At 35.6% G+C, this 15,791-nt stretch overlaps 1 protein-coding gene across 7 annotated transcripts in view; it reads left to right on the forward strand.

Moving 5' to 3' along the window:
- CNTLN (centlein) overlaps positions 1-15,791 on the forward strand; it is a 331,161-nt gene that overhangs the window by 223,018 nt on the left and 92,352 nt on the right. For all 7 annotated transcript variants that reach the window (XM_032635110.1, XM_032635111.1, XM_032635112.1 and 4 more), the window contains 2 exons: positions 1,696-2,237; positions 5,887-6,061. In XM_032635110.1, coding sequence (XP_032491001.1) covers positions 1,696-2,237; positions 5,887-6,061 — 717 coding nt within the window. The remainder of the gene's footprint in view (positions 1-1,695; positions 2,238-5,886; positions 6,062-15,791) is intronic.

A 15,791-nucleotide genomic window follows, 5' to 3' on the forward strand; every position in this document is an offset into this window, starting at 1 on the left:
AAACATTTGTTTACCACGAATTTGCTTTTCCATCTCCTTGTTAATTGCCTTCCTCCTAAACCACTAGCACCAATATCCTCTTTTCTCTTTAGCTGAAAATGGTATTTAAGACGAGGAGGGTTTTGGCCATTTCATTGAGTTACTGTGTTTTCCTGGGTCTCTTCCATGTACACATGTTATAAAACCTTTGATTTTCTCCTGTTAATCTGTCTCATGTCAGTTTAATTCTTAGACCAGCCATAAGAACACAGAAGGGTAGAGAGAAATGTCTTCCTCTACAACAGTGCTTTACAAACAGTGTTGAATATTTTTCAAGATTTAAGTTGAAATCAACTCCTTGAAATTTTTGTACTCATGGCTTAGAATCAATTGCTCTTTCCTTTATGTCCAGACTTATGGCACTTAGATTCTATCCTTTATTAGCTTTGTTTGTGCAATTGTCTTTGTTTCTGAATAGTTTTTGAAATTAATTAAGTTCAAGAATTATATATTATTTGTGTGTCCTACAACGTGAACACTGTTTAATGAAATAAATGTAAAAAAATTAATTCATATGAAACCTTGAAATAATTATTTTAACATTGTTAGATTTCCTTTTTTGGTAAAAAGTTCCTGTATTGTATAAACTAAGGACCTCACAACTATTAAAATTACATTTTTATAATTTAGGAAAAAGCAGCCTCAATAGATCATTTTGTATTTAGGTCATCAGTTTTTCATATGATAGTTAAATATTGAAGGCTACTTTTATTTTAATAATAAAGTTTCCCTATGTACTGTTTTCAGACTTTTTGTATAAATTGTTTTTCTGTGAAAGTATTCTTTTTCACGAGTAGTAAAATGAGGGGGAGCAAAATATATCACCCCAAAATATGTCTCTTTTGCATATTGATTATTTTAGGCTGATTATTTTTAAGAAACTACAGACATAGGAAAAGCCCTGAAAACTGAGTAGAAGTTATCCCTTTGTAAGAAACATTTACATTTATAAGGGAAATCTCCATTTGTAAGAGGGTATACCTTGCTGTACCAGGAAGATGAAGATGACCAAATCTCTAAAAGTATAATCAGTGGAGAAGGCAAGGACCTAAATCTGCCTAACAGCCAGACCCTTGTTTACTGTGCTTTTCCTGGGAACCTCGTATAACTGACTCCCACCCACCAAAATCTTACGTAGTCTTTAGGTGAAAATGGTATTTAAGGTGATGGCTTAGGCCATTTCAGGGAGTTACTCAGTTTTCCTGGGTATCTCCCAAGTATACAGGAGGTATACGTGATATTAAATTTTTGTTCTTCTCTTGTTAATCTGTCTTATATCAATTTCATTCTGAGACCAGCCAAAGAACCTAGAAGGGTAGAAGGAAATTTTTTTCCTTCCCAACAGTAGACTATAAAGCCAAAGCACTTACAGTCTCAGAGAACTCTGCAGAGCTTATTAGCATACTTAGTTCTGTGTCACATTGTGTAGAATTTTAACTTCTTTTACCATCTGTCCTTTATTCAACAGATGTATTATTGCATTTTAGAATGTATTTATGTACACCACCTTAGAATTATTTAGAAATTAAGTACTTTAGATTTATTTTGTCCTTGTGCTAAATGAAATTTTATTTTCATAAGTTAGAAATGACAATAAAAATACAGTACATTCTGGTTTTGGACTTTTAAAAGAATAAATTAAACTTTTCTGTTTAGGTCATTGAATTGGAAAATCGGCTAAAATCTTTTGAGAAAAGGTCAAGAAAATTAAAAGAAGGGAATAAAAAATTAATAAAAGAAAATGATTTCCTGAAATCCCTTGTAAAACAGCAGCAAGAAGATGCAAAGACCAGAGAAAAAGAGCTGGAACAACTGCAAAAGGGAAGTAAAGATGTAGAAAAAGACAAAGCTGAACTTCAAGTAAAACTCAGTGAGCTGGAGATAGAAGTCACTTCCCTAAGGAGACAAGTGGCAGAAGCTAATGAGTTGAGAAATGAAAATGAAGAGCTGATGAATTCAGTGGAGAAATTACAGCGTTCAGCAGACAAAGCTAAATCTGAGATGGCCACCACGGAAGTGAGATATGGATCTAGACAATCTGATTGTAAGGCAACCACTACCAAGGTTAAATTTAAAGCGGCCAAGAAAAAGCGTGCCGTGGGTCGTTACCACACTGTTCTCAATCACTCCATCAAGGTCATGAGCAACGTGTTTGAGAACCTCAGCAAGGACGGCTGGGAGGATGTGTGCGAAAGCAGGTAAGGCTCTCATTAACTTAGCTCAGTGGTGGGGACACTGTGCATATGTAAAGCACCAGCAAGTGGAGATTGAATTTCAACTACTGTCGATTTGGTATTCAGAAAAAATACTGTCAGATCCTTTGAAATATCTTGGGAGGTCTTGTTCTGAGCTTATTGACTGAAATTTGCATGCAAAATTAGCCACAACTGCATGAGTGTTTGAATAGGTGCCAGGAAACCCAAAAGAAGGCAATGCTTGATTTCTTCCAGTGATGCTATTTTCATGCAGTCATGAGGCTTGAAATTGACAGTTTGGCAGGTTGATTTAATTTGCTGGCCCTTTGCATATTCACCACTGACAGCTAAGGATTCCCAGGCAAGCCTACTAAGTCGGTTTAGTTGTCTTGTGACATGGCAACCTGGGAGGAGAAACATTTTTTCCCCTTAATTTAGTTAGATAAATTTTGAATGACCCATTTCAGCTTGTTACCAGATGTCTACAAGCTGTTTAACATCCTTTAAATTAAGAACCATCTTCACTAATTATTTCATGTATGTATTATGCAAAGTCATTGTGCTAACTTTAATTGAAGGAGGTTAAAAATTAGTTCTTTAAAGTTAAAGCTCTACAGATTCCTAGTTTTAAGTTATCTAACCCCTAGTGAATAACAACAGGGGAATACTAAAAATCTATAATATTTCTTACCCTTACCCCTGGCTATACATTCATACATTGAAGCACATCAGTAAAACCACAAAGGCAAGTGGATAATAGAACACCTCTTTTTATACCTAGATAATACGGAAGTTTAACGTGGCCAGAATTGTTAACAGACACATGGAACAATTTTCCATAATTCTGTCTTGGTTTATGATGGCGCATATTTCCTTTTATTTTCCCAAGTTTTTTTTTTTTTTTTTTTTAATCTGCAGTCATGATCTGTTTTAGATTTGGGATGTTTCTGGATAGTTTTCTTAGACATAGATCTGAAACATTTTAAAATGCAATTCTCAAACTTGTTTGCATATTAGAATCACCTGGGGATCTCATAAAAATTCCAAAGCTCAGGCCACATCCCAGAACAATTAAATCATAACTTCTGGAGTGAGATACAAGCTTCAGTATGTTTTGAGGCTCTCCAGCTGATTCCAATATGCAGACAAGTTTGCAAACCGCTGTTTTAAATGATCAGTGGTCATGCCTCTGGTCTTTAGACAGGTGAAAAACTCAAAAACAAATTTACGAAAGTAAGGAAGAAAGACCAAATCTGCGTTCCTGTTTCTTTGTTACCTCTTCTAAGGTTTTCTTCCCTGTTCTCAAAAGCAGTTAGAGATAAAATCCTACTTAGCTTAAAACCCACTAAGTGTTTATCTTTGTCTTCCAGGAAATTCTGGTTTCATCTACTGATTATATCTCAGCCAGTTGGTACTACCACACTCTTCATAATATAGTGGTACATATTTACTGGTGTATGTATGTCTGAATAAATATATGAAAGTTAAGGAATACACTCAGTTCAATTTCATCTTCTTGGTGCATGTGCAGAAGGTCACGTATTTTGGGGGATGTATCACACAATATCTCTTAAAACGTAGGATTGTCATTTAAGTTATTAGCAGTGAAACTCAGTTTTACACTGTGAGGATTAATTGTTACATTTCCTGCCTGACAGAATGGTCTCAGGAATCACTCAGCTGCAAAGAATTCTCAAGCAATTAGAAATCCCACAATGGAGCCTCAGGACTTCAGGACATTCTATTTCTTTTAACTTTTCATAGTCTGAAATATAAGAAATTTACTTGGATACTGAGGAAAATAGAACTTGGCCCTTTATTTATTTGTATATAGAATATTATATAATTATTACCTTATGAATATTTATTTCCCATAGTTGAATAGAATTACAAGAGCATGATGTCAAAGAACAAAAATAATATGATTTAGTAACGAGCATGAAGACCTCTATTCATGGGAAAACATGCATGGATAAGGGGAGTCCAGTGCCTAACAAGCTGTGGAGCACTCTTTCAAGGGATTTGGGGCAGGAGGGAGTTTTATAGAGCATTATAAGAGGCAAAGCAGAAACAGGGCATGATTGGCTAGGAGGTCAGGGATTTTCTTGTAAAGCTAGCGGGTCCTATTTTCTAGGATAAGGTAGCTAGCTAAAGTTCGCAAACTAGCTAAAGCTGAATTGGAGGATTGATTGGTATATGTTAGCTTTCCTTGACAGTGATGCATTTCCCGTTAGTGCAGCTGACTTAGGTTCCAGTTTCTGACCCAGGCCGGGCCGCTGGGGCACTCTGCATTTTGTGGGTCCCGATATATGAATTATCTTTATCAATGCCCATTCACTGATAGGTAATAATCAGGAGGAGTTGTTAATACCTAGAAGAAGAAAGACAGAATTTCAGCAAAACATGTTTATCAAATCTGTGGATAACGTGACACTGAAAGGGCTAGAAAATACAAGATAGAATCAAAATCCCCAAAGATCTCAATAGACTGGGAAGACATAGTTATCCAAAAGACTACAGGGTCCTTTACTTGGCTATAAAATGTTAATTGTTCAACTATGCAATGGGAAAATATGGCACTTTGTAATAGTGAATTTAAAAGTATATTTTGTTAAATCCTGTAAGAGTCTCAGTACAATAATGCATGCTGGAAAAGCTTATAAAAATTTAGTCTACATCTACCAGGAGTACTACTAAGTACTTCTCATTGTACACTTGAAGTATGAAATTGAATTCTGGACACAATGCTCCATCAAAATAAGCTGGTGTACTTTTCAAGAGGGACCAGGATGGGAAAGCATCTCAAAAGCATTCATGTTAGGAGTACTTGAACAAGCTAGGGATGTTTTCCTTAGAGATGTTGCAAGCATCATATAACTATATCCAAATAGTTAGATCATCTATGTGGAAAAGGGATTGAACTTAAATTTCTGCTCAGCATCAACACCAGCACTTCTAATCTTCTTCCCTTTATTTTTTTTCTTTAACACAAACTATTAACATACTATGTGTTTTATATATATATATATAACTTAGTCTTCTTCTTTGTCACCTGTCTCCCCACCCCACTGGGCTGAAAGCTACCTGAGGGCAAGGAGTTTCATCTATTTTTTTTTTTCACTCACCACTTTACCCTTGTGCCCAGAAAAGTGCCTGGTACATAGTTGGTGCTTAACAAGTATTATATTGAATGATGAATACCCATAAGACATGGAACTAGATCAATTCATGAAAGGCTCAGAGATTCAGATTTTGTTCCAGACTAGGAGAAAACTTTCTTTTAGAAATATTAAAGCTTTCTGCCCTGGGTCAGAAAGTAGTGAGTGTTCCAACCCTGCAAGCGTTAAAACATGTGCTTCCTGAGTTAACACTTGGAGAAATACTATAGAAGTGATGCTGCAAGCATGTGATATTAGATAATCTAACTTCTTGATGAGATTTTATAATTTTTAAAAATATATTTAAACTAATTTTTTCTCAATATATTTAGTGTAATTTTCTCTCTTAACAATGAGAACCAGTAAATGCCCAAATTAAACTTGTAGCTACCTATATAACCTGTGCTGTAATATTATTTGGTCTTGAACTTAAAGAGGTACGTTTAACAACTCTTCTTCTTGGGCTTTATATCCCCTCTTTTTTCCAAAATCAGTGATTCTGAAGCACAGACCTTACAAAATTTGGGAACAGTTATTGTAGAAACATCCCAGAAAATAAGTCCTACAGAGGATAGAGGAGACCAGAAAGAAAGCCAAACAGAAGACAGCCAAATGCAAGGAAAAGAAATAGTACAAATATATCCAAATGTAGATGGAAAGACTCCAAAGGTATATCACAATTTTGCTTAATTATAAGCTATGTTTTTAATGTTATCTCATGCTTCATAACTTAAATCAATTTTTGTTGCCAGTGATTTAATTTAAATCCTTAAAAAATTGTTTTCTTTGGAATATACAGTGAAAATACTCACTTTTTAATAATTTTCAAATACTAATTTAGTATAATCTTTTGCATAGATGAACATGGAAATAGATATAATTTTCCTGAATATAAATCTTAAGGTATTTATCTTTCAGCCAAAAAACAATGAATGTGATAATAAGCTCATTGCTGTTTCCAGGTATATGAAATATATGAAAAGAAGAAATTTCTGTTTTTATATTAGCCTTCATGATAATAAATTATTTAGTCTGACTAAATTTTTAAATTTCTGATTTCTACGTAATGTATTTTATTCCCCAGCGTATTTTTTTTATTTTGCTGTTCAGATTTTTAAAAATTTCAACCTAATGTATTTTATTCCCCAATATATTTTATTTTTTATTTTCTTTATTTTTATTTTTTCTAAAGTTTTATTTACATGTTTGCAATTGAGATGCTTATTCTGCTTATGTCTTTTTTTTAACATATTAATTGGTGTATAATTCCTTTACAATGTTGTGTTAGTTTCTGCTATATAATGAAGTTAATCAGCTACACGTATATATATATTCCCATATGCTATCCCTCTTGTGTCTCCCTCCCACGCTCCCTATCCCACACCTCTATGTGGTCACAAAGCACCGAGCTGATCTCCCTGTGCTACGCGACTGCTGCCCACTAGCTATCTGTTTTACATATGGTAGTGTATATATGTCAGTGCAACTCTCTCACTTCATCCCATCTTACAGTTCCCCCTCCCCGTGTGCTCAAGTCCATTCTCTACGTCTGCGTCTTTATTCCTGTCCTGCCCCTATGTTCATCAGAACCTTTTTTTCTTGAGACTCCATATATATGTGTTACCATACGGTATTTGATTTTCTCTTTCTGACTTACTTCACTCTGTATGACAGACGCTGGGTCCATCGACCTCACTACAAATAACTCAATTTCATTTCTTTCTTTGGCTGAGTAATATTCCACTGTATATATATATATGCCACATCTTCTTTATCCTTTCATCTGTCGATGGACACTTAGGTTGCTTCCATGTCCTGGCTATTGTAAATAGTGCTGCACTGAACATTGGGGTACATGTCTCTTTTTGAATTATGGTTTTCTCGGGGTATATGCCCAGTAGTGGGATTGCTGGATCGTATGGTAGTTCTGTTTTTAGTTTTTTAAGGAACATCCAATACTGTTTCTCCATAGTGACTTTATCAATTTACATTCCCAGCAACAGTGCAGAAGGGTTCCCTTTTCTCCACACCCTCTCCAGCATTTATTGTTTGTAGATTTTTGATGATGGCCATTCTGACCGGTGTGAGGTGATACCTCATTGTAGTTTGAATTTGCATTTCTCTAATGATTAGTGATATTGACCATCATTTTATGTGTTTATTGGCAATCTGTATATATTCTTTGGAGAAAAGTCTATTTAGGTCTTCTGCCCATTTTTGGATGGGGTTGTTTGTTTTCTTGATATTGAGCTGCATGAGCTGCTTGTATATTTTGGAGATTAATCCTTTGTTAGTTGCTTCGTTTGCAAATATTTTCTCCCATTCTGAGGGTTCTCTTTTCGTCTTGTTCAAGGTTTCCTTTGCTGTGCAAAAGCTTTTAAGCTTCATTAGGTCCCATTTGTTTGTTTTCATTTCCATTTCTCTAGGAGGTGGGTCAAAAAGAATCTTGCTGTGATTTATGTCATAGAGTGTTCTGCCTATGTTTTCCTCTAAGAGTTTGATAGTTTCTGGCCTTACATTTAGGTCTTTAATCCATTTTCAGTTTCTTTTTGTGTATGGTGTTAGGGTGTGTTTTAATTTCATTCTTTTACATGTATCTTTCCATTTTTCCCAGCACCACTTATTGAAGAGGCTGTCTTTTCTCCATTGTATATTCTAGCCTCCTTTATTAAACATAAGGTGACCATATGTGCATGGGTTTATTTCTAGGCTTTCTATCCTGTTCCATTGATCTATATTTCTGTTTTTATGCCAGTAATGTATTGTCTTGATTACTGTAGCTTTGTAGTATAGTCTGAAGTCAGGGAGCCTGATTCATCCAGCTTTGTTTTTCTTTCTCAAGATTGCTTTGGCTATTCGGGGTCTTCTGTGTTTCCATACAAATTGTAAATTTTTTTGTTCTTTTTCTGTGAAAAATGCTATGAATAGTTTGATGGGGATTGCATTGAAGCTGTAGTTTGCTTTGGGTCTTATAGTCATTTTCACAATGTTGATTCTTTCAATGCAAGAACATGGTATATCTCTCCATCTGTATCGTCTTTAATTTCTTTGATCAGTGTCAAAGTTTTCTGCATACCAGTCTTTTGTCTCCTTAGGTAGGTTTATTCCTAGATATTTTATTCTTTTTGTTGCAGTCGTAAATGGGAGTGTGTTCTTAATTTCACTTTCAGATTTTTCATCATTAGTGTATAGGAATGCAAAAGATTTCTGTGCATTAATTTTGTATCCTGCTACCTTCCCAAATTCATTGATTAGCTCTAGTAGTTTTCTGGTGGCATCTTTAGGATTTTCTATGTATAGTGTCATGTCATCAGCAAACAGTGACAGTTTTACTTCTTCTTTTCTGATTTGGATTCCTTTTATTTCTTTTTCTTCTCTGGTTGCTGTGGCTGAAAGTTCCAAAACTATGTTGAATAATAGTGGAAAGAGTGGGCAACCTTGTCTTGTTCCTGATTGTAGAGGAAATGGTTTCAGTTTTTCACCATTGAGAACGATGTTTGCTGTGAGTTTTTCATATATAGCCTTTATTATGTTGAGGTAAGTTCCCTCTATGCCTACTTTCTGTAGAGTTTTTATCATAATTGGATGTAGAATTTTGTCAAAGGCTTTTTCTACTTCTAATGAGATTATCATGTTTTTTTTTTTAACATCTATTTTGGAGTATAATTGTTTTATACTCCTTTATGCTTTATAATTGCTTTATACTATTTTATATTGCTTTATGGTGTCTTAGTTTCTGCTTTATAACAAAGTGAATCAGTTATACATATACATATGCTCCCATATCTCTTCCCTCTTGCGTCTCCCTCCCTCCCACCCTCCCTATCCCACCCCTCTAGGTCGTCACAAACCACAGAGCTGATCTCCCTGCGCTATGTGGCTGCTTCCCACTAGCTATCCATTTTACATTTGGTAGTGTATATATGTCCATGCCACTCTCTCACTTTGTCACAGCTTACCGTTCCCCGTCCCCATATCCTCAAGTCTGTTCTCTAGTAGGTCTGTGTCTTTATTCCCGTCTTCCCCTAGGTTCCTCATGACTTTTTTTTTTCTTAGATTCCATATATATGTGTTAGCATACGGTATTTGTTTTTTCTCTTTCTGACTTACTTCACTCTGTATGACAGACACTAGGTCCATCCACGTCACTACAAATAACTCAATTTCGTTTCTTTTTACGGCTGAGTAATATTCCATTGTGAATATGTGCCACATCTTCTTTATCCATTCATCTGTTGATGGATACTTAGGTTGCTTCCATGTCCTGGGTATTGTAAATAGAGCTGCAATGAACATATTGATACATGACTCTTTTTGAATTACGGTTTTCTCAGGGTATATGCCCAGTAGTAGGATTGCTGGGTCATATGGTAGTTCTATTTGTGGTTTTTTTAAGGAACCTCCATACTGTTCTCCATAGTGGCTGTATCAATTTACATTCCCATCAACAGTGCAAGAGGGTTCCCTTTTCTCCACACCCTCTCCAGCATGTATTGTTTCTAGATTTTTTGATGGTGGCCATTCTGACTGGTGTGAGATGATATCTCATTGTAGTTTTGATTTGCATTTCTCTAATGATTAATGATGTTGAGCATTCTTTCATGTGTTTGTTGGCAATCTGTATATCGTGTTTGGAGAAGTGTCTATTTAGGTCTTCTGCCCATTTTTGGATAGGGTTGTTTGCTTTTTTGTTACTTAGCTGCATGAGCTCGTTGTAAATTTTGGAGATTAATCCTTTGTCAGTTGCTTCATTTGCAAATATTTTCTCCCATTGTGAGGGTTGTCTTTTGGTCTTGTTTATGGTTTCCTTTGCTGTTCAAAAGCTTTTAAGTTTCATTAGGTCCCATTTGTTTATTTTTGTTTTTATTTCCATTTCTCTAGAAGGTGGGTCAAAAAGGATCTTGCTGTGATTTATGTCATAGAGTGTTCTGCCTATGTTTTCCTCTAAGAGTTTGATAGCTTCTGGCCTCACATTTAGGTCTTTAATCTATTTTGAGCTTATTTTTGTGTATGGTGTTAGGGAGTGTTCTAATCTCATACTTTTACTTGTACCTGTCCAGTTTTACCAGCACCACTTATTGAAGAGGCTGTCTTTTCTCCATTTTATATTCTTACCTCCTTTATAAAAGATAAGGTGACCATATGTGCGTGGGTTTATCTCTGGGCTTTCTGTCCTGTTCCATTGATCTATATTTCTGTTTTTATGCCAGTAATGTATTGTCTTGATTACTGTAGCTTTGTAGTATAGTCTGAAGTCAGGGAGCCTGATTCCTCCAGCTCCGTTTTTCGTTCTCAGGATTGCTTTGGCTATTTGGGGTCTTTTGTGTTTCCATACAAATTGTGAAATTTTTTGTTCTAGTTCTGTGAAAAATGCCAGTGGTAGTTTAATAGGGATTGCATTGAATCTGTAGATTGCTTTGGGTAGTAGAGTCATTTTCACAATGTTGATTCTTCCAATTCAAGGACATGATATATCTCTCCATCTATTTGTATCATCTTTAATTTCTTTCATCAGTGTCTTATAATTTTCTGCATACAGGTCTTTTGTCTCCTTAGGTAGGTTTATTCCTAGATATTTTATTCTTTTTGTTGCAGTCGTAAATGGGAGTGTTTTCTTGATTTCACTTTCAGATTTCTCATCATTAGTGTATAGGAACGCCGGAGATTTCTGTGCTTTAATTTTGGATCCTGGTACTTTACCAAATGCATTGGTTAGTTCTAGTAGTTTTCTGGTGGCATCTTTAGGATGCTCTATATATAGTATCATGTCATCTGCAAACAGTGACAGCTTTACTTCTTCTTTTCCGATTTGGATTTCTTTTATTTCTTTTTCTTCTTTGATTGCTGTGGCTAGAACTTCCAAAACTACGTTGAATAAGAGTGGTGAGAGTGGGCAACCTTGTCTTATTCCTGATCTTAGTGTAAATGGTTTCAGTTTTTCACCATTGAGGACAATATTGGCTCTGGGTTTGTCATATATGGCCTTTATTATTTTGAGGAAAGTTCCCTCTATGCTTACTTTCTGCAGGGTTTTTATCATAAATGGGTGTTGAATTTTGTCAAAAGCTTTCTCTGCATCTATTGAGATGATCATATGGTTTTTCTCCTTCAGTTTGTTAATATGGTTTATTACATTGATTTATTTGCATATATTGAAGAATCCTTGCATTCCTGGAAGAAACCCCACTTGATCATGGTGTATGATCCTTTTAATGTGCTGTTGGATTTTGTTTGCTAGTATTTTGTTGAGGATTTTTGCATCTATGTTCACCAGTGATATTGGCCCATAGTTTTCTTTTTTTCTGACATCTTTTTCTCGTTCGGTTTCAGAGTGATGGTGGCCTCGTAGAGTGAGTTTGGGAGTGTTCCTCCCTCTGCTATATTTTGGAAGAGTTTGAGAAGGATAGGTGTTAGCTCTTCTCTAAATGTTTGATAGAATTCGCCTCTGAAGCCATCCAGTCCTGGGCTTTTGTTTGTTGGAAGATTTCTAATCACAGTTTCAATTTCAGTGCTTGTGATTGGACTGTTTATATTTTCTATTTCTTCCTGGTTCAGTCTCGGAAGGCTGTGCTTTTCTAAGAATTTGTCCATTTTTTTGAGGTTGTCCATTTTATTGGCATATAGTTGCTTGTAGTAATCTCTCATGATGCTTTGTATTTCTGCAGTGTCAGCTGTAACTTCTTTTTCATTTCTAATTCTATTGATTTGAGTCTTCTCCCTTTTTTTCTTGATGAGTCTGGCTGATGGTATATCAATTTTGCTTATGTTCTCAAAGAACCAGCTTTTAGTTTTATTGATCTTTGCTATCATTTCCTTCATTTCTTTTTCATTTATTTCTGATCTGATCTTTATGATTTTTTTTCTTCTGCTAACTTTGGGTTTTTTTGTTCTTCTTTCTCTAATTGCTTTATGTGCAAGCTTAGGTTGTTTATTTGAGATTTTTCCTGCTTCATAAGGTAGGATTGTATTGCTATAAACTTCCCTCTTAAAACTGCTTTTCCTGCATCCCATAGGTTTTGGGTCGTCGTGTCTCCATTGCCATTTGTTTCTAGGTATTTTTAGATTTCCTCTTTGAGTTCGTTAGTGATCACTTCGTTATTTAGTAGTGTATTGTTTAGCCTCCATGTGTTTGTAATTTTTACAGATCTTTTCCTGTAATTGATATGTAGTCTCAGAGCGTTGTGGTCAGAAAAGATACTTGATACGATTTCAGTTTTCTTAAATTTACCAAGGCTTGATTTGTGACCCAAGATATGATCTATCCTGGAGAATGTTCCATGAGCACTTGAGAAAAATGTGTATTCTGTTGTTTTTGGGTGGAATGTCCTATAAATATCAATTAAGTCCATCTTGTTTAATGTATCATTTAAAGCTTGTGTTTCCTTATTTATTTTTATTTTGGATGATCTGTCCATTGATGAAAGTGGGGTGTTAAAGTCCCCTTCTATGAATGTGTTACTGTCGATTTCCCCTTTTATGGCTCTTAGTATTTGCCTTATGTATTCAGGTGCTCCTATGTTGGGTGCATTAATATTTATAATTGTTATATCTTCTTCTTGGATCGATCCCTTGATCATTATGTAGTGTCCTTCTTTATCTCTTATAATAGTGTTTATTTTAAAGTCTATGTTTTCTGATATGGGAATTGCTACTCCAGCTTTCTTTTGATTTCCATTTGCATGGAATATCTTTTTCCATGCCCTCACTTTCAGTCTGTATGTGTCCCTGGGTCTGAATTGGATCTCTTGTAGAAAGCATATATATGGGTCTTGTTTTTGTATCCATTAGGCCAGTTTGTGTCTTTTGGTGGAAGCATTAATCCATTTGCATTTAAGGTAATTATCGATATGTATGTTCCTATTCCCATTTTCTTAATTGTTTTGGGTTTGTTATTGTAGGTCTTTTCCTTCTCTTGTGTTTCTTGCCTAGAGAAGTTCCTTTAGCATTTGTTGTAAAGCTGGTTTGGTGGTGCTGAACTCTCTCAGCTTTTGCTTTTCTGTAAAGGTTTTAATTTCTCCATCAAATCTGAATGAGACCCATGCTGGGTAGAGTAATCTTGGTTTTAGGTTTTTCTCCTTCATCACTTTAAATATGTCCTGCGAGTCCCTTCTGGCTTGCAGAGTTTCTGCTGAAAGATCAGCTGTTAACCTTATGGGGATTCCCTTCTGTGTTATTTGTTGTTTTTCTCTTGCTGCTTTTAATGTTTTCTTTGTATTTAATTTTTGATAGTTTGATTAATACTTTTCTTGGTGTGTTTCTCCTTGGATTTATCCTGTATGGGACTCTCTGTGCTTCCTGGACTTGATTAACTATTTCCTTTCCCATATTAGGGAAGTTTACAACTATAATCTCTTTAAATATTTTCGCAGTCCCTTTCTTTTTCTCTTCTTCTTCTGGAACCCCTGTAATTCGAATGTTTGTGCGTTTAATGTTGTCCTAGAGGTCTCTGAGACTGTCCTCAGTTCTTTTCATTCTTTTTTCTTTATTCTGCTCTGCAGTAGTTATTTCCACTATTTTATCTTCCAGGTCACTTATCCGTTCTTCTGCCTGAGTTATTCTGCTATTGATCCCTTCTAGAGTATTTTAAATTTCATTTATTGGGTTGTTCATTGTTGCTTGTTTCCTCTTTAGTTCTTCTAGGTCCTTGTTAAATGTTTCTTGCATTTTCTCTATTCTATTTCCAAGATTTTGGATCATCTTTACTATCATTTTTCTGAATTATTTTTCAGGTAGAGTGCCTATTTCTTCTTCATTTGTTAGGTGTGGTGGGTTTTTACGTTGCTCCTTGATCTGGTGTGTGTTTTTCTGTCTGCTCATTTTGCTTATCTTACTGCGTTTGTGGTCTCCTTTTTGCAGGCTGCAGGTTCATAGTTCTCGTTGTTCTTGGTGTCTGTCCCCAGTGGCTAAAGTTGGTTCAGTGGGTTGTGTAGGCTTCCTGGTGGAGGGGACTAGTGCCTGTGTCTGGTGGATAAGGCTGAATCTTGTCTTTGTGGTGGGTAGGTCCAGGTCTGGTGCTGTGTTTTGGGGTGTCTGTGAACATAGTATGATTTTAGGCAGCCTCTCTGCTAATGGGTGGTGTTGTGTTCCTGTCTTGCTAGTTGTTTGGTATGGAGTGTCCAGCTCTGGAGCCTGCTGGTCGTTGAGAGGAGGTGGGTCTTAACGTTGAGATGGAGATCTCCGGGAGAGGTCTCACCGATTGATATTACACAGGGCCGGGACGTCTCTGGTGGACCAGTGTGCTGAACTTGGCACTCCCACATCAGAGGCTCAGGCCTGACACCTGGCCGGAGCACCAAGACCCTGTCAGTCTCACGGCCAGGTACGTGGGGAGTTTCTTGCCTTTTCGTAAGCCTGAGGTCTTCTGACAGTTTTCAGTAGGTGTTCTGTAGGAGTTGTTCCACATGTAGATGTATTTCTGATGTATTTGTGGGGAGGAAGGTGATCTCCTCCACATCTTACTCCACCATCTTGAAGCACCCCCCATCCCCAATATATTTGAAATCTTAAAATATTGACGTTCCAAAACAACTTATTAAATAATTCTTATCATTGATACATCATGTCATCAAAAGTTTTATCTATTCAATGTAAATCAGTGAAAAAATGAAAAAAGGTAATTTTATTTTGTTTAAAACAAAAAGATTACCATTGAAGTAATGTATAAGGTTCTTTAAAAACCTAATTCAAAGTGTTTATTATTTGAGATCTGGCCAGAACTTTAGAGGAAAAAGTTCCAGGGTGACAAAAGTTTATTTTAGTTACTACCATGATGAAGAATTATATTCTAAGTACCTGCTGATTGAGTGGTTGGTTGATAAATAGATTTTATAGAAAACTATTTTGTTATACATTATATTATTGTGAATTTTGTTTAGTTGCAGTCGATTTTGTGCAGCTTAATGAGTTTATAAATAAAAGGAACTCATAATTCTATTCATAAAACAAGAGAGTGTTAGTGTAAACTACTTTGAGTAGATCTGTGTACATTTTTGGCAGTCAGAAAGTAACAGTTGATCAAATTGTACCAATTGGGTTTGGGAAATAGTAGAACTTCTCCCTCACTCCAAAGGTAACCATCATCTTACCTTTAATCACTCCCCTTCTTTTCTTTATAATTTTATTTCTTCTAATATTATGGTTAATTTTGCCTGCTTTTGAACTTTATGGAATCTATAAGGTATGTCTTCTTTTGTTTCTTGCCTTATTTTATTCAGTGATATGTGGTGTTCATTCATTTTTTTTTGTATATAGTATTTCATTGTCCGAATATATCACAATTTATTTATCCATTCTATTGCTGAATTTTGGGTTGCTTCAGTTTGGATTTCTTGCAAATAATGTTGCAATGAATATTCTTGTAAATGTCTTCCACTGTACTGGTATGGACGTGTCTGTAATG

Source organism: Phocoena sinus, chromosome 6 (assembly GCF_008692025.1).
Source record: "Phocoena sinus isolate mPhoSin1 chromosome 6, mPhoSin1.pri, whole genome shotgun sequence".
Taxonomy (NCBI): domain Eukaryota; kingdom Metazoa; phylum Chordata; class Mammalia; order Artiodactyla; family Phocoenidae; genus Phocoena; species Phocoena sinus.